This window comes from Pollachius pollachius, assembly GCF_949987615.1.
Source record: "Pollachius pollachius genome assembly, chromosome: 8".
In the NCBI taxonomy this organism is placed as follows: Eukaryota; Metazoa; Chordata; class Actinopteri; order Gadiformes; family Gadidae; genus Pollachius; species Pollachius pollachius.
In genome coordinates, this window is record NC_136941.1 from 24,829,558 (window position 1) to 24,848,391 (window position 18,834).

At 46.6% G+C, this 18,834-nt stretch overlaps 3 protein-coding genes across 5 annotated transcripts in view; all 3 read left to right on the forward strand.

The window, feature by feature from the left end:
* The first annotated feature begins 234 nt into the window (after positions 1–234).
* Positions 235–7,928, forward strand: LOC307079044 (mitochondrial carnitine/acylcarnitine carrier protein). Its single transcript, XM_079741106.1, has 9 exons — positions 235–486; positions 2,211–2,303; positions 2,439–2,566; positions 3,601–3,691; positions 5,155–5,272; positions 5,883–5,955; positions 6,050–6,159; positions 7,357–7,478; positions 7,621–7,928. Exons 1-9 carry the CDS (start codon positions 373–375, stop codon positions 7,681–7,683), a joined length of 912 nt encoding a protein of 303 aa, XP_079597232.1. The 5' UTR covers positions 235–372; the 3' UTR covers positions 7,684–7,928.
* A 1,636-nt stretch (positions 7,929–9,564) lies between these two features.
* Positions 9,565–13,865, forward strand: tafazzin (tafazzin, phospholipid-lysophospholipid transacylase). Of its 3 annotated transcripts, none has more exons than XM_079741509.1 (11): positions 9,565–9,607; positions 10,179–10,347; positions 10,450–10,578; positions 10,680–10,725; positions 10,823–10,908; positions 11,363–11,443; positions 11,529–11,570; positions 11,735–11,797; positions 11,983–12,035; positions 12,540–12,617; positions 12,706–13,865. In XM_079741509.1, exons 2-11 carry the CDS (start codon positions 10,239–10,241, stop codon positions 12,805–12,807), a joined length of 789 nt encoding a protein of 262 aa, XP_079597635.1. In that variant the 5' UTR covers positions 9,565–9,607; positions 10,179–10,238; the 3' UTR covers positions 12,808–13,865. The 3 variants fall into 3 exon arrangements, with proteins under 3 accessions (XP_079597635.1, XP_079597636.1, XP_079597634.1); XM_079741510.1 differs by having other exon boundaries at positions 12,543–12,617; XM_079741508.1 differs by having other exon boundaries at positions 10,179–10,578.
* A 1,038-nt stretch (positions 13,866–14,903) lies between these two features.
* Positions 14,904–18,834, forward strand: part of atp6ap1a (ATPase H+ transporting accessory protein 1a) — a 9,556-nt gene continuing 5,625 nt past the window's right edge. The window contains exons 1-2 of the mRNA XM_079741511.1: positions 14,904–15,036; positions 15,527–15,653. Coding sequence (XP_079597637.1) covers positions 14,915–15,036; positions 15,527–15,653 — 249 coding nt within the window. The 5' untranslated portion in view covers positions 14,904–14,914. The remainder of the gene's footprint in view (positions 15,037–15,526; positions 15,654–18,834) is intronic.

Below are 18,834 nucleotides of genomic sequence, written 5' to 3' on the forward strand. Positions count from 1 at the left end.
TTATTTTTCTCTTATTTTTCACTTTAGAAAGCTACTACAAATGTCTCCAATATTATAATACTATTGAATCGGTGAGAGAGCGAGAGAGCGAGAGAGAGAGAGAGAGAGAGAGAGAGAGAGAGAGAGAGCGCGCGAGAGAGCGAGAGCGAGACAGAGCGATAGAGAGAGAGAGAGAGAGAGAGAGAAGGCGCAGCTTGTGTTATTCATATGCCCACTAGTCGAAGAAAACAAAAAAGTGAACAGTGAAATAATGCAGACGCAGCTTGATAATTGGAGACAGCCCGCTGGACTCTAGAGGCTGAACGACACCCCGTCCCCGTCCATGTGATCCCTGCAGGGAATGTATGTGATCGGTTTGACTCTGAAGCTGACATGGGGGACGGGGAGGTGGCTGGTCAGCGGGTCTCACCGCTGAAGAACTTCGCGGCGGGGGGCGTCGCCGGAGCGTGTCTCCTGCTCGCCGGACACCCGCTTGACACGATCAAGGTGAGACTGGTCTGAGGTCTGGGCTGATGCCTTCTGTCTAACACCGACCCATACACAAGGCGTTCTTTTCTCTTTTTTCCTTTAGTATAGAAAATAAGATGACGTGGTCGACGTGGTGGAGGCATGTTCTTTTACTACCACGAGTTTGCGATTAGATGTCTAGGAGGGTTATCTACTTTAAATCCGGGTTAATCTTGCTAATCTCCCTGTCAGAGGAAACGTTAAATGCAACTTCTTTTTTTTTACCATCACTCCCATGGTAGTGAAGAGTTAATGTCGACCAGGACCTCCATGCTGACTCAGAGAGCTCAGCACCCAGACCGCTGAAGACCCTTCACCTCCTCTCCATGCATCGAGGATTATAGTGTCCTTTTACCACATTCACCCACAGCGGTTAGGAGGGAATACTAGTTACTGTCATCTATAACGTTATAGAGGAAAAGTAACTATCAGGTAGTAAACATCTTGGCGATAGTCACATATGTGGCCGTGCTTGCTGTTAATGTTAGATCATGTTGGATTGGTAGCAAATGTATTTGCTACCCCGCTTTAAGTCTTTAAAGCGGGGGGTGACCACCGTCCTGTCACACCGTGCACGTTATTGACCAATCAGAATCAAGTATTCAGCAAACGTCATCATAAAGTTGTATACACGTTATTATACTCCTACTATTCAAATGTTATGCTACAGCCCATGTGTGTGCATAGCTCAAGAAGTGGAGACTGCTTAAGCTTTAAGTATACAAAGTTTAAATCTTTTGCAGGTAAATATATTATACCAGCATTTGTTAGGCATTCAAGGGTATACATTGATAATAATCAATTATAAACAACAAGTTGTTTGGGTGTTCATAATGACACTAACTATTTATAGATGCACTTGACATAACCTGCCTGCCTGCAAAGCCATATCTGTTGTTGTCACCTTCAAAGCCTATTCCAACTCTTGGCATCGACAGAGCGCCCTCCTAACTCACATTAATACCCCTTCCTATTGTCCTGACCATGGCCAAACATAGGGCAAGTATCTGGCAAATAATACTGGATCCAGCAAGCCAGAAAAGACCTAGAGACCCTCAATGAACTGAATCATGTTTCCCCCTCACCCTGGGCTCATACCTGAGCTCCCATCCATCTATCAGGAGTCCAGAATCACTCTGGGCTCAGAACCGCCCCTCCTCCTATCAGGAGTCCAGAATCACCCTGGGCTCAGAACCGCCCCTTGTCCATCAGGAGCAGAAGCAGCTATTGGGGCGTCTCCCTCAGCACCACGCTATCAGTCTGTCTCCATACTCACAGCACTCACAGCACTACCGTCCTGAAACCAACTCGACAATAACCGTCTGGGTGTGTCTGACCTCAGAAAGAGCGCCACAGGATACGACTGGGGGGGGGGGCTCCTCATTATATCACTAATGGTTGAATAAGATATGGTTATGGTAGTTACAAAATCAATCTGTGCTGTTCTCAGAGAACCCTGTTTTGATAGCCTAGCAACCATGTGCTCACTTACTAGCTTCCAGTCTATGTTTGGTAGGGATTATCTGTTACCTGTGGTAACGAGGTAATGATCCTACCTGATCAGGGCATAAGGGAGACACACACACACACACACACACACACACACACACACACACATCCTTCTCCTAACATTTCAGATGTAATGCGTTGTGACTACTCCTAACATTTAGGATCTGCTGTGTTTTGACTTCTCCTAACACCAGGTGAGGTTACAGACTCAGCCCAAAGCTTCCCCCGGCCAGCTCTTACTCTACAGAGGAACTTATGACTGCTTCCACAAGACCATCTCCAAAGAGGTGACACACACACACACACACACACACACACACACACACACACACGCACACACAAATATTGAAAAGCATATGTTTGTGTGCATGGTGTGTTATTGTGTGCAGGTGTGTAATGCATGTGTCTGTGCTTGTGGTCAGGGTATCCTGGGCCTGTACAAGGGCATGGGGGCCCCCCTGGCTGGAGTTGCTCCCATGATGGCCATTAGTTTCTTTGGCTTCGGTTTGGGGAAACAGCTTCAGCAAGGCAACTCCGGCAAAGCCCTCACGTGAGTACCACCCCGCACTAATTATCTACGCTCAGCCACCCGCCTTGTAAAACTGGAGGAACTAGACATTGTAAAGGGAGGTTTCAGTGCTAGGTTGGCCGGTGGGGAGATGTTGTGGTTTGGTTCTGGTGATCATCCCGCCACTCTAGCGCCTTCAGTTGCTTTTTCGCAGTTGGCAGTTCCTACGAGCTCACTGTCTGTCGTCTGACTGATCAGAATAGCAGAACGAGAGTTATTTATAACGGTGTGCCTGTTGCCCTCCCCTGGCCTATCTTTGGCCTGTATCTGCCCCACCCCCTGCTGAAGGGTCTTTCAATGCTGCACACACAGGGACCTTCTGGTTTTGACAGTTATATAAATGTTAGAATATGTCTGTAGACCGTTTCGAGCCATGTCATGTGATTTGTTAGACTGGGCCACCCATTCTGCCGGTGATATGAATTCGCCCTGCAGAAGGGTCTCGAGAAGAGCAATACATTTCTTTCTGCTTGTGATACTCTTTTTGCGGGAGCCAATCGACAAGCTGGCTCCTCCCTGGCTCGCTATTGGCTGGTTTAACACAGGGACGACAGGGAAGCAGCGGCAAGCAGCCAAATGCGTACAGAGTCAGTTGAACTATGCCCGTTGATCACGCCTCTTGAGCTGAAGATAATGACAGCAGCTTCCCCAGACCAACGGGCAATCTACGATTGAGCTTGGTCTGGCAATAGCCAGGCTAGTGATTTGTACCCATGAGGGCACGTTGTTTATCAGCATACACTTTTTCTAATGTCATTTTATATGATGTGTTATTCCAACTCCAAAATAAACCTAAATGATAAGCTAACAAATACATAGATGATATTTTTCTCATGTGATAGGGTCTCTTACAATATGCAGATCAGTAAACAGATTGAATGAAATTGAAATGTTTTACATAGAAATCCAACACTTAAGTCTCCAATCTAAATGAACCATTTTATATGATTCCCATTGTATTACGAAGAAGTGACCGTTCTATGACTGAACTTTCCATTGTTCTCGGTTGTCCCCAGGCCGCTGCAGGTCTTCCTGTCGGGCTGCCTAGCGGGGGTGTTCACCACAGTGATAGTGGCTCCAGGGGAGAGGATCAAGTGCTTACTGCAGGTGAGGGTGGATGTTAAAGGGGTACTTCGGAATTTTGGACATCGGACCACGTTTCCCATTGAGCCAGTGCGTTATTTATCATTGGAGGCCGTTTTTTCAAAATGTTTCATTCAGTCCTCCTAGTCGCAGAGATCGCTGGGGGCTAGGCTAGCGCAAGAAGACGAGGCAAATAAATGATAACGCCGGACGGTCGAAGTAAATGTCTGTCGATGAATAATGTTAGAAATAAAACTACCATTGCATCGCGTTGCATTTAGTTTAGGCAACCTTGGCACCTACTTGGTGTCCTGACTGGAAAGCACTTCTCTGTTTACGTTCTGCTGTAGTGAATTGGTTGCCGCACAACTAACCGGAGCAAAATAAAATTCCGCCGCAGCTGAGAAAGTAGTCCCTCAAAATGTAAAGTGATCATTGCTATGCAAGGATAGTTTTATATCTAACATTATTCTATCGACACAGACATTTACATCGATAGTGTGGCGATATCATTGATTTGCCTCGGGTGTACTGTGGAGTGGGTTAAACAGTTTTTATTAGCAGGCTGGCAGAAACCGTAGACTTGCGCGAGCCTAGCACCAGCGACCTCTGCAACTAGAAGGACTGAATGAAACATGTTGAAAACGATCTCCAATGATAAAAAACACACTGGCTCACTTCGAAATGAGGTCTGATGCCAAAATTACGAACAACCCCTACAAAGATCCCATATCATGCTTTTTTAGGGTTAATAATTGCATTTGGGTGTACTGCTAGAATAGAATTACATGCCTGTATGTGAGAAATACCCTATCTTTCTCACACTGTGAATTTTCTGCAAAACCAATTTCAGGGTCAAAAACGGTCTATTTTGTATAATTTCGCATTAAGGTCCGCCTCCCGAGTAGCCCAGTTTGCTGTGATTGGTCAGCATGCCCACTCAGTTAGGATTGGTTGAACGCTTTGCATGTGTGTCGGCAAATACACAGCCCTGAGAAGTTGTGAACATTGCGGGTAGCTGGGAGGCGGGACTTCTGCACTTCAGCACCGCCACTGCAGTCTGACATCATACTGTTACGGAAGTAAAGTCTGTGCGCAAACAAGCTGTTTCACACACTAGTTAAGGGGCGTTATCTGTCGTTTTGAATACTCATCCGGGCTCGGATTTCGATTCTTCAAGCTTAGCAGACGTAAAACATGTATACATACGTCATATAACAGTGTAAAGCAAAGGGAAAAGTCGAAAAAGCATGATATCACCCCTTAACGACCAGTATGTTTTAGCTGCTTTTTGCCTTCATGGACGGGACAGTGACGCGGGGCAGGGAAGTTAATCGAAGAATAGAGGGAATGACTTGTAGCATAGGACTACAGGTGGTAATTGAACCTGCATGGCTACAAGGTGTACTGCCCGCATAGTCAGCAGACTGGATGAAAGCTGTCAGGGCCGACCCTAATGCTGTGTGTTTCTGCATCCTCTGTTGCAGGTGCAGGCTAGCGGTGGAGCAGTTAAATATGCAGGTCCTATTGACTGTGCTCTGAGGCTCTTTAAGGAGCAGGGGATACGCAGTGTCTACAAAGGAACCCTGCTGACTCTGATCAGAGGTACTTAACCTGTGTGTGTGTAGGCAGATGTTTTATTTGCACGTATCAGTCCCTCCAGAAAAATGCGGCGTTTTTTTGTGATTGTTGCGGCCAAATATCCTTGATTATGCGGCACGTTTTCTTAAAAAATGCGATGAAATATGCAGCATATTTATGCAATTTTATGCGATGAAATTGCGGGAACTTGCAAAAAATGCGGGAACTTGCGAAAAATGCAGCTTTTCGATGATGTTCACGTCGCGTAATTACGTCACTTCATAACGTTCCCATGGCAACAGGGGGAAATAGCTTCTCTTGTGTGAAGTAAACGCAACATTTTTCAACTTTCTGCTAAGATATACGTGACTTTTTTGCAACGAAAATGCGGGGATTATGAAATCATGCAAACCCCGCATATTTTGCACGGAAATCGGCAATTTATGCGGTGAAAGTGCGACATATTTGAAAAAATGCGGCCCCCGCATGAATATGCAGACTTTGGCTGATTAAGCGTTAAATTATGCGACCGAATAATCGCGTTTTTCTGGAGGGACTGACATATTGAGACAATACATACAATTGAGTCCAAAGGTCACATGTTCTAGCTCTCTGAACGCTTTGTCTCTCCTAGATGTGCCTTCTAATGGTCTCTATTTCCTGACCTATGAAACCCTTAAGAACCTCCTGACCGCAGAGGGTCAAAGGTCAGTCAATGAAATACCAACAATACTAAACTAGGTCAAAAAACAGCCCGCACCGTCAAAGAGACCTTTGACCTGCTGTTTGCTTCTCCCACAGCGTGTCCCAACTCAGCACTCCCAAGATCATCCTGGCCGGGGGCGTGGCCGGGATCCTGAACTGGACCATCGCCCTCCCCCCCGACGTGCTGAAGTCCAACTTCCAGACAGGTGAGTAGCACAGGCACCGAGGTAGGGGAGCAGACGGGCGGCATCATGTATCACAGCCATCTGAGGTTTCCACTAAATATTAGTATGAATCCCAATAGGTCAATATCAGGTTGAGCTATGGTATATGAGCTACATATGGTAGATGAAAGTATGTATAATGCAGATGTATTTGAATCACGCCACACTATTCCTAGCCCTCGCAATTTCGATCAAACATGATCAAAAGGCAGCATTATCCAAAGAAATACTCGTACACAACGGCACTACATCTGTGCCCGTTCTCAGAGTTTGTGCAAACCCTGGTAATTGTCCAAATCTGGGCAGTGTCATCAGTAAGGAAAGCAGGGCATCAACATACATCAAAGCAAGGCTGGGAAAGGCTCGGGTTGCCTTTTCCCAACTCTGTCCAATCTGGAGATCAAACATATACAGCCTTAAAGCAAAGATGCTCCTATACAACAGCGATGTGAAGTCTGTTCTGCTGTACGGTTCAGAGAGCTGGCGGGTTGTCAAAACAGACATGAAGAGAATGGAAGTGTTCCGTAATGGATGCCTCCGACGAATATGCCAGATCTTTTGGTCTAATAAGATCTCCCAACAATGAACTGTGCATGAAAACGGGAAGCCGGAGCATCACCAAGGAGATGACGCTCAGACGCCTGAGATGGCTAGGACATGTGTTGAGGACGGAGCTGGACCCCATCGCAAAGGGCGCCTTAAGATGGACACCGCCAGGGCAAAGAAAACCTGGGGGGCCATAATCCACCTGGCGCAGAACTGGGCTGAAACAGATGAACCTGTCGGGGGGAGAGACCCAAAATGCTGCCAGGGGCCGAGTGGAATGGAGGGTGAAGCTTTGTGTCCCATAAGGGAAGAAGAGTAGCTGGTTAGTTTAGTTATACACCAGTAGGATTTATTACTTTTACTATTTTGGGCAGCGTTCTTTGGTTACCGTGCTTGTGTTAGCATCCCTGATATGTCATTATGGATACTGGGTGCTGCTTGTTATTACACTGGGATAACATTGTGAGCTCTGCATCACCTGTCTCAGCTAAGGAGCAGAACATCAAAGACACTAAATAGTAAGTAAATAATAAGTTGAAATAAAACAAAAAACATTGCAAAACTAGACATATTGTGTGTGTGTGTGTGTGTGTGTGTGTGTTTGTGTGTGTGTGTGTGTGTGTGTATGTACAGCTGCAGATGGAAAGTATAGAGGTCAAGTAGATGTCCTCAGAACCTTGCTCAGAGAAGAAGGACCAAGAGGCCTCTATAAGGGATTCAACGCAGTGTTTCTGCGAGCCTTCCCTGCCAATGCGGTGAGATTGATTTAATTTAGAAATTCCCTCATTCCATAAAAACAGACTTGTGTCTTTACTTTGTTTTCTCTTTAAGCCTAAACCTCTCTCTCTCTCTCGCTCTCTCTCTCTCTCTCTCTCTCTCTCTCGCTCTCACTCTCAGGCCTGTTTCCTTGGGTTTGAGTTTGCGTTAAAAGGATTGGATTGGCTCGCCCCCAGCTGGTGAAACCTGCTCAGCACAACATTACTGGTTAAGGGTTGACTTTTTAGTCAATCAGACCAGGCCAAGAGCATGACTTTAGTTAAAGTACTGACTGAATTTTATATTCTAGATGTAGTACAGAGCCATGAGACTATCTACAGTATTATAATCCTGATATGACATTGTTTGGGGTGGGGTTATAGGCCAAATAATAGGCCATTTATTATTTTCAGGGAAAAGTTCCACAGCTACAGGTACTTTTTAAATTGCTCAGGGATGTATAGAATGTGTGATCTGAATTAGATCCTGTTGTGGATGTAGTCAATATAAACCTGCTATAATCAGTTTATAATGTATGTCAATGAAATTATTTAAGGTTTTCTGTGTTTCTCTGTGTTTTTTTTTAAAATCTTTTCCATTCTTCTTTTCCTTTGAAATCTCTTTTTTTAAACTGAATTTACTGTTTTATCTCAGTTCCGCATTCTGCAATGATAATCATAACCGAGATCATATACATTTCAGAATTCACAAATCAAAACAACTTCTCAAAGGAGAGGAATGAAAACGAAATGTATTATACATTTAAAATAAAAGGAAAATAGTATGTCCTCCCAAACTACTTTTCTGTGTGTATTTCTTAATCTATTAAATGTTGGATGATTAATTTTTTCTAGATAGTCACGTGACCTCACATCGGTTCCAGTGGGCGGGAGCCAAACATAACGTGAGGTCATGTAATCAGGATGGTTCCAGGTTCATTTTGTGACACGTGTCAATGAAAAATGATATCACAATAAAGAGCCTTTGTAAACTTTTTTATTCATGAACTTCTTACCAAGTCAACTAAATAGGTAGGTCGACTTCTGTGTTACAGCAGAACTTCTGGCGGGAGAAGGTTCAGAGCCTGTGTGGGAAACAAAGAAAGAAGATGCCTTGTTTCCTGTTTCATTACCCAGACATCTAAGAGATACTGATTCATTACCAAGACATCTAAGAAAGTGATTAAGGCACACTCATTAACGAGAAAATGTCAAACTGGCACTGCATATTGAAAAGGTTGCTGACCCCTGGTCTAAGGCATGGTAAATGCAGTCTGGCTGGAAAAATTAAGCTGAACTATGACACAGCAAAAACATTTCCAGAAGACCTGGAATTGTACTATTTCCATATAGTCCACAATAATGCATCAACATTTTAAATGTTTTTTTGGTTGTTATATTTGCAACATGGGCTTACAAATTATAATTACATATGTCCCATCTTAAAACACTATTTTCAGAAACTCATTCAAAAACATATTTGCACTGTGAGAAATGTAAAAAACGAGAATATATGAGAATGTTGGAACCATCCACATCAATATCTTTACGACATGTACAGCTTTGCAAAACCATGTGAAGGCGATGCATACAGGCCACTTGCAACAATATTTTAAATATTTTCTTCTCTATTACTCACAACATAGGTTTAAAAACTATTAATTGATCCCATTTCAGAACACTGGTTTCTGTAACAAATTTAAACATATTTGCACTGGGAGGAAATGCCCAAAACAGAATAAAGTGCAAAAAAAGTCGGTAGTAATGATTATGCTGCCGCATTGTGCTGTGATTCTTTTTAATAATAATAATAAAAGAAAAATATATATATATATATTTTTTTTTAAAGTGTGCCAATGATTATGCTGCCCCGTGCCAGTGGTGGCACGCGTGCCTAGGGTTGCCGACCCCTGCCATAGACAGTAGAATCAAAGATAGGGTTGACGTGTGGTGACGGACCAATCAGAAATAGAGGCGGGCGTCGCTCCGTAGGATTCGTAAATTCGCTTCCGGGTAGCGGACCTTCGACATCTAAAAACTACAACCCCCACAGTCCCCGGCTCCTCGTGGAGTTCCGGGTTGGACCTTCTGACCTGGAGCTATCCACTCCGCATCCTGATCTCTGAGAGGTGAGCCTCATATCTCTGATTTATATCTCCTCCACCTCATAGTGTCATGACAACAAAGTGATTAAACATTCAAAACTATCACATACGTGTGGTAGTCTTAAGGCGGATTTGTGGACGATCTACATTAGCGATGTAATTGCTGCTGGTTTGAGTTAAAGTGTTATAATATGTAACGCAATGGCCGATGCCCACAGAGTTGTGATGTACATTTAAACCCCGTAATCTTCTGCTGTCCAGATATCTAACACTCGATCCACTGCTGATGACCAGGGCACAATATCTCTTATGGGTGCTAACGCTACCGTCACATTACTCAAGCTCTTTAAATACTACACGTTCACCGGGAGACACCTGACTTAACCTGTAACCTGTTCTGATTTGACCCCCTCTGTGTATTTCTGGCGATTTCATTCATTTTAAGACCGCGTATCTGCTTATGTCTACAATATTTAATCTGTGTGTGGATTGAAATCCTGGTTTCTCCCACGTTATTTAGTTTTTCGTGTAAGAGGTGATTCCTTGGGTGCATTATTAAAGAGTTTGATGGCTGAATACTGACCACTGTCTGAAGGGTCTGAACCTCCCTGGGCGAGGTGGATGGACGTAGTGTCGTCGGACAGTGTGTTCTGTGATGCCCCTGGAAGTGAGATGGCCGTTCCCACAGTGCCCTCCTCTGGGCTGGAGGATCTCTAGCTCACTGGTTATGGGCATGGTGGGATCGTACTCCTACTTCTGGACAAGTATGTTTTCCTCACACACACACACACACACACACACACACGCACACACCGGGCACACTGAGAAAGGAAAGGGTGCTCATTGTTCCCAATGCCTTCTTGTAGAGTACATGAACTACCTGAAGGTCCATAATGGAGACGCTCTGTTAGACCTGGTGGACCAGCGGCCCGCGGGCACACCCCTGATCACACTGTCCAATCACCAGTCCTGTATGGACGACCCACACATCTGGGGTAAGAACACAAGAGAAAGTAGGACACTGAAGATGGACATTGGCATTCTCTCATGCTCAGGAAAATTTAAAAAAAAATGTGACGAAACACGTGTGTGACAGGTCTGCTGCGGCCAAGGCAGCTCTGGAACTTCAGGAAGATGCGATGGTTAGTAAGACTTTCTTGAGATCCCATTATGCATCACACAAACGGTAGTCTACGGTTGTTGGTTGATTTTTGATGTTTGTGTCTTTCCATTGGGCAGGACTCCAGCAGCATCAGACATCTGTTTCACTAAAGAGCTCCACTCCCGATTTTTCAGCCGTGGCAAGTGTGTTCCTGTGTGTCGAGGTGAGGGGGGGGGGGGGGGGGGGCTCAGAGCTTCAATCTCTGTCTATTGACCCCTAGATGTTAGGAGTCAGTGTATGTAATTTTGCTAGCACCTATATGTGCACAACTTTACTTACTACAGTTGTTGTAATGTCGTGTTTCTTTGTTTAAAAAATATTGATTTTGATATGGACAATTAGCCAATGTCCCATCACATCAAAGTGCTTAATATGATGGGTTAGTACCACTGTTTGTAACAGTTGTTCACCTTGCTACAGCTTCATGTCAATCAAGGTAATCACATCATTACGGATACCGAGAAAAAACAAAGATTTATTGCAATATTATAAAAAACATAATCCTTGTCATGATGTCATGTACTCTCATATCAACACTATTATATTGATGCTAAAAGCCTGCTCTACTCAATAAGGGTCTTAATGTAGTTCTAACGGAGGCATATTGGTGGTTCCAGGCGATGGAGTTTACCAGAAGGGCATGGATTTCATCCTGGAACGCCTGAATAAAGGGGAATGGGTGCACATCTTCCCAGAGGGTAAGGTTCTGCTCTGAATATCTCTCTTTTGTCTTGATGTTTTCCTCGTAGCAACGTCTTTCACTTGCCTTTGTTCATCTAATAGGTAAGATCAACATGACCGAAGAGCTGATCCGGATCAAATGGGGTGTGTTTGAGCATTATTGGTATCCTTTCGGTTCTCTCTTCAGTCTTTTTAAAGCAGCCTGTGGCTCTAATGTTGGTCGTGGTACTCGTTTGTCTTATTGTTATTTTAGGAATACTGTGTAATAAGTGGTGTCGGGTGATATGTAAATGATTTGTCGTTTGCAGGTGTGGGTCGGCTGATAGCAGAGTGCTCCGTTAACCCCATCATATTACCCCTGTGGCACGTGGGTCAGTCACATCTCGTTAAAAAACATCTTTCTGATTGGTTGGAAATGGAAATCCTGTTTTGACAGTAAAAGTAAAAAGGACATGCATTAAAACAGAATATCTTTCGAAAATAACGGCAGGTGAATATATGAAATGAATATGAAGACTTGAGTTTAGCTATTGGCCTCTCTCCTCTCGGTCTCTAGGTATGAGTGACGTTCTGCCAAATGTGGCGCCATACATCCCTCAGACGGGCAAGGTAAGCTGCTCTCTGGAACCTCTAAATTCATTAGGATTTCCATAGGGAGTTATCAATCAAGCACACACACACAAGTATGGTCGCCATTTGATGAGCCGACAACCAATCAGAGCAATGGTGTGAAAGCGTACTGAGAAAAATACAGCAGACACACCTTTCTTATCAAACTCTAGGTGCAATTGTTTGTTTTTCTTTTAGAGAAAATATACTGTCCAGTTTGTTTAATACTGTCGTATTGTCAACGGACTATTCCAAAGCAGTTTATTTCCTTAATAGCACTTGGTATGGTTTATTATTATTATTATAAAGTAAAGCAGGCCATTAGCACCAAACCACGGAGGAATGGAATTTGATCCTCAAGGCTTTATTTCTGGGGTGTTGACTGAATCCATTCGCAGTGTAGAACAGGTGAATCATATCACTTTGTAAATGAGCTCGAGCAGGTGGTTTAAAGGTGAATCATATGACTTAAGTAAACCAGGTTGCTCCATTCCTGTTTACCAGAAGATCACAGTGCTGGTGGGGAAGGCTTTCAGTGTGGGAGACCTGGTGGAGACGCTGAGGGCAGAAAACCAGAGCCAGGTGAAGGTCAAACAAGGTCTAACACCATCAGGAAAAAAGAAATAAAGGAACAAATGCTGATATCTTCTTTTCGTCTTGCCTTCCTTAGTTGGTGATGCGAAAGGTCCTGACTGATTTCATCCAGGGGGAGTTCCACAGTCTGAAAGCCCAGGCAGAGGCGCTCCATGGGCAAATACCGACCAGATCTTAAGACCCCTCCTTGGGGAGCACGCTGCACGGCCTCGGGGAGGATCTGATGAAGACTAGTGAGCACTCTGAGGCTGATGCAGGCCTCCCTCCTCAGATCAGACACTGGTACCTGGTACCTCTATGGACCGCAGGCTTGGTTTACCGCCAGGAGACCGAGCCATGCAGAACAATTACTACTCAGGAAGTTTGGAAGTGCTAGTACCACATTTGATCACGACGTTTACCGCTACCTGGGACATGCCTATCAGGTAGCCACCTGGCCATCTTCAAGGAGGTCTTTTATATATAAACTGTACATTTTTTGCAATATGGTTCACTTTGCAAATCAGTTGATAAACGATACTTTCTGAGTAGCAGTTCTGATGTTTTTTATTATTATTATTATTATTATTATATTCAAAATAATTGATTGGGGAAATTTAAAAAAATGTACATGATTCATTTTCTTCACACCAGTCAATATTGTAACAACTAAGTGAATTTCTTCATTATAAGTGCTGGAAAAAAAGATGGTAAGTTGTGTTTAAACTTGAAGCATGTATAGGGTTACCTCTTGCGTCACATGACGTTTCTTACTGGGCTGCTGTAAGCCTGCACCCTTAGTGAGATGTATTCAATCACACAAGTGAATGACGGCTTTATTTAATGATGAACTGAAGAGAAGTCCATACGGTTGAGAATGAATGTAAGGATTGTGGTTGGAAAGATTTAGTGATGAACATACTCTGAAGGGGGTCATTAAATTACTCGCGGTATTTTGTCATTCTATCTTCTCATGCTATCTCGTCTGGCAGCTGAATCAACCACACACAATCTTGTATCTCAATTATTGCTGGACAGTATCCATCTGTTTGGTCAACAAAGCAGTTGTACAAAACCAAACGGTAACAATACCATCTCCTTTTAGATATGTGTAGTGCGCCCCTTTTGAATAGATTTGTTGACCCCTATATTGTAGTGCTCTCCCTAGTTAGAGCAAGGGTCCCAAGGGGCAACTGGGGTACTTGACCAACATATTGCCTTATTATTGCCACACTAAATACATATGCCAATAAAGAATTTGACCAGATGTTTTCAAAGTAATTCTTTTAATTTTTTTTTATGGTATCTTTTTGCAAGAAGAAAGTTATTTTTTAAGTGTTTTTTTTTCGGGCTTTTCTCCATACCAAGAATTTAAAGAACCGACTTGTGTTCTTGGGAGAACAAACGTGTGTTCTTGGGGAGAACAGATTTGTGTTCTTGCAGAGAACAGACTTGTAAGGTCAGGAGTCAGCAGGGGGCTGTCCACAGCAACACTCTGGAACTTGTCAACAAAACAAGTGAGGCTAAAGAGCAAAGGAACCCACAGTTAGACAATTAGAATAAAATGTGTTTTTGGCTGAGAGTGGTAGGAAGGATGGGGCTGTGTTAAGACCCACTGCAACTTTATGGTACTGTTTTAGAACCAAGGGCGTAGGAACCGGGGGGGACGGAGGGGACGTGTCCCCTCCAATATTGGAGACAGGCGCATCTGTCCCACCTAAAAATTATACCGGGGGGAGAAAAATATTTTATTTTATTTTGAAAACGCAACACAGCGTCTTGTCACCGCTTCTTATTCTAAAAAACTGGATGATTAAGCGTGCAATTAAAGAATTGATTTGATATTTATCAGTTCATTACTGCCATTCAAAATGTGTTTTCCTTTACATTTACAAATGTATCTTTTTAGTAGAATAAAATATATTTGTGAATTTTTTCAGTGTAGTTAATTTATGACATATTTCTGTTCAAACCATTAACGGATCTGTCAGGTTTCCGATATGTGTCCCCCCCAATGTTAAACTCATTCCTACGCCCCTGTTTAGAACCGTTGCGTATGCAACGTAGCCTATACGTTTTGGGAGCCTAGTGCAAAAATGTAGGATTTTACTCCAAATAAGTCAACCTTTGTGTACTATATAGTTACTACAACCCAGATCTATCGTCGGTTTTGTGTTGGTCTATCCCATGATCTGAACAGCACACGGATAACTCGGAGGATGGACAGATAACTCGGGAGGATGGATGGAGCCTCCGGTACCACGTGACCTGTAGTGACGTCACCGGTGTCAAGTGCGTTCCTGAAGATGGCGACCAGCAAGATGCGGCTCTTCTCCAGCATCTCGGCGTCGTTTGTCGTTTTAGTCACCGTTTTGAATACGGGGAGATGCGATGAGCAGGTGCCCCTAATGCTGTGGACCAGCGAAGGGTGGGTGTCGTTGTGTATTTATGTCCTCTAGTGACCTCCGCTGTGTGCGGCAGCTAGCGGCGGGCTAACCCACAACGCCTCAAGAACGACCGCAGTCTGCACTGCCACAATATTATATCTCTTGTAACCTTTGAGCACCGAGCCCGTTATGCAACCATTACATTTGATGAATTTGTTTTATGCGTTATCGGTGCTTATTAATAATCGAATTCTGAAAATGCCAACGTTGAAACGGTCAAGTGTGGTCTTGTTGTCTATGGTTAACTGGCCAGCAGCCCATCACCGATTAAAAATGTTGTGTATGTATGTATGCATGTATTTCCTGTATGTATGTATTTATGTATGTATGTATGTTTGTACTGTATGTATGTCTGCCAATTATGACCCGCATTGCACTCTCGCTCCCCCTGGAAGGAGGGGATATATATAAAATAAATACAAATACAATTTTATTGAATTTTTGCTGACATTGATGGTCTCTGCCCACCAGGACCTCCCTGCCGTCCCAGTCACCCCCCGCCGCGGGGCACATCGTGGGACGGGACCAGCTGGACGCCTACCTGCACACAGCCCTCGGGTCAGGGCCGCGGAATGTACTGCTCTTCCTCCAGGACAAGGTACGGTCAGGACCAGGGACACCCATACCAGGGTACGGTCAGGACCAGGGACACTCATACCCGGGTACGGTCAGGACTAGGGACACTCATACCCGGGTACGGTCAGGACTAGGGGCACTCATACTGGGGTACGGTCAGGACTAGGGACACATACCAGGGTACGGTCAGGACCAGGGACACCCATACCAGGGTACGGTCAGGACTAGGGACACATGCCAGGGTACGGTCAGGACCCGGGACACCCATACCAGGGTACGGTCAGGACCAGGGACACTCATACCAGGGTACGGTCAGGACCAGGGACACCCATACCAGAGTACGGTCAGGACCAGGGACACTCATACCCGGGTACGGTCAGGACCAGGGACACTCATACCAGGGTACGGTCAGGACCAGGGACACTCGTACCAGGGTACGGTCAGGACTAGGGGCACTCATACCAGGGTACGGTCAGGACCAGGGACACCCATACCAGGGTACGGTCAGGACCAGGGACACCCATACCAGGGTATGGTCAGGACTAGACGCTCATACCAGGGTACAGTCAGGACCAGGGACACCCATACCAGGGTACGGTCAGGACCAGGGACACTCATACCAGGGTACGGTCAGGACCAGGGACACTCATACCAGGGTACGGTCAGGACCAGGGACACCCATACCAGGGTACGGTCAGGACCAGGGACACTCATACCCGGGTACGTCAGGACTAGGGGCACTCATACTGGGGTACGGTCAGGACCAGGGACACTCATACCCGGGTACGGTCAGGACCAGGGACACTCATACCCGGGTACGGTCAGGACCAGGGGCACTCATACTGGGGTACGGTCAGGACTAGGGACACATACCAGGGTACGGTCAGGACCAGGGACACCCATACCAGGGTAGGGTCAGGACCAGGGACACACATACCAGGGTACGGTCAGGACTAGGGGCACTCATACTGGGGTACGGTCAGGACCAGGGACACTCATACCAGGGTACGGTCAGGACCAGGGACACCCATACCAGGGTACGGTCAGGACCAGGGACACCCATACCAGGGTAGGGTCAGGACTAGGGACACATACCAGGGTACGGTCAGGACTAGGGGCACTCATACTGGGGTACGGTCAGGACCAGGGACACTCATACCCGGGTACGGTCAGGACCAGGGACACTCATACCCGGGTACGGTCAGGACCAGGGGCACTCATACTGGGGTACGGTCAGGACTAGGGACACATACCAGGGTACGGTCAGGACCAGGGACACCCATACCAGGGTACGGTCAGGACTAGACGCTCATACCAGGGTACAGTCAGGACCAGGGACACCCATACCAGGGTACGGTCAGGACCAGGGACACTCATACCAGGGTACGGTCAGGACCAGGGACACTCATACCAGGGTACGGTCAGGACCAGGGACACTCATACCCGGGTACGGTCAGGACTAGGGACACTCAGACCCGGGTACGGTCAGGACTAGGGGCACTCATACTGGGGTACGGTCAGGACTAGGGACACATACCAGGGTACGGTCAGGACCAGGGACACCCATACCAGGGTACGGTCAGGACTAGGGACACATGCCAGGGTACGGTCAGGACCAGGGACACCCATACCAGGGTACGGTCAGGACCAGGGACACTCATACCAGGGTACGGTCAGGACCAGGGACACCCATACCAGAGTACGGTCAGGACCAGGGACACTCATACCCGGGTACGGTCAGGACCAGGGACACTCATACCAGGGTACGGTCAGGACCAGGGACACTCATACCAGGGTACGGTCAGGACTAGGGGCACTCATACCAGGGTACGGTCAGGACCAGGGACACCCATACCAGGGTACGGTCAGGACTAGACGCTCATACCAGGGTACAGTCAGGACCAGGGACACCCATACCAGGGTACGGTCAGGACCAGGGACACTCATACCAGGGTACGGTCAGGACCAGGGACACTCATACCAGGGTACGGTCAGGACCAGGGACACCCATACCAGGGTACGGTCAGGACCAGGGACACTCATACCCGGGTACGGTCAGGACTAGGGGCACTCATACTGGGGTACGGTCAGGACCAGGGACACTCATACCCGGGTACGGTCAGGACCAGGGACACTCATACCCGGGTACGGTCAGGACCAGGGGCACTCATACTGGGGTACGGTCAGGACTAGGGACACATACCAGGGTACGGTCAGGACCAGGGACACCCATACCAGGGTACGGTCAGGACTAGGGACACATGCCAGGGTACGGTCAGGACCAGGGACACTCATACCAGGGTACGGTCAGGACCAGGGACACTCATACCAGGGTACGGTCAGGACCAGGGACACTCATACCAGGGTACGGTCAGGACCAGGGACACTCATACCCGGGTACGGTCAGGACCAGGGACACTCATACCAGGGTACGGTCAGGACCAGGGACACTCATACCAGGGTACGGTCAGGACTAGGGGCACTCATACCAGGGTACGGTCAGGACCAGGGACACCCATACCAGGGTACGGTCAGGACCAGGGACACTCATACCAGGGTACGGTCAGGACCAGGGACACTCATACCCGGGTACGGTCAGGACTAGGGGCACTCATACCAGGGTACGGTCAGGACCAGGGACACCCATACCAGGGTACGGTCAGGACCAGGGACACTCATACCCGGGTACGGTCAGGACTAGGGACCCTCATACCAGGGTACGGTCAGGACCAGGGACACCCATACCAGGGTACGGTCAGGACCAGGGACACTCATACCAGGGTACGGTCAGGACCAGGGACACCCATACCAGGGTGTACTAAATGGGGACCAGGCAAACTTATACTAGGGTGTGCTAGATGAGGACCAGGGACACTCATACCAGGGTAGGCTAGATGAGGACTATCAACAAGGCCGCCTTAATGCACGGGCTTACCTGGGCAGAAGCCCCAGGGCCTACGACGATCAGGGGGCCTATCATGAGCTGCAGTAAAGGTACTGGCTCATGATAGGCCCCCCGATCGGCGTAGGCCCAAGACAATGTGATTTTTTTTGTTTGGGGCTTACAAAGATCAGAGAGCCTATCATGAGCCAAGAAAAAAGAGGGCGTGGTAGCTACTAGTGGTAGCTGGGCCCAGTGGCCACTTGACACCACAGCCACAGTCGTCGTAGTCCCCCCTCCCCGTCAGGTTTTCTTGTCCAAC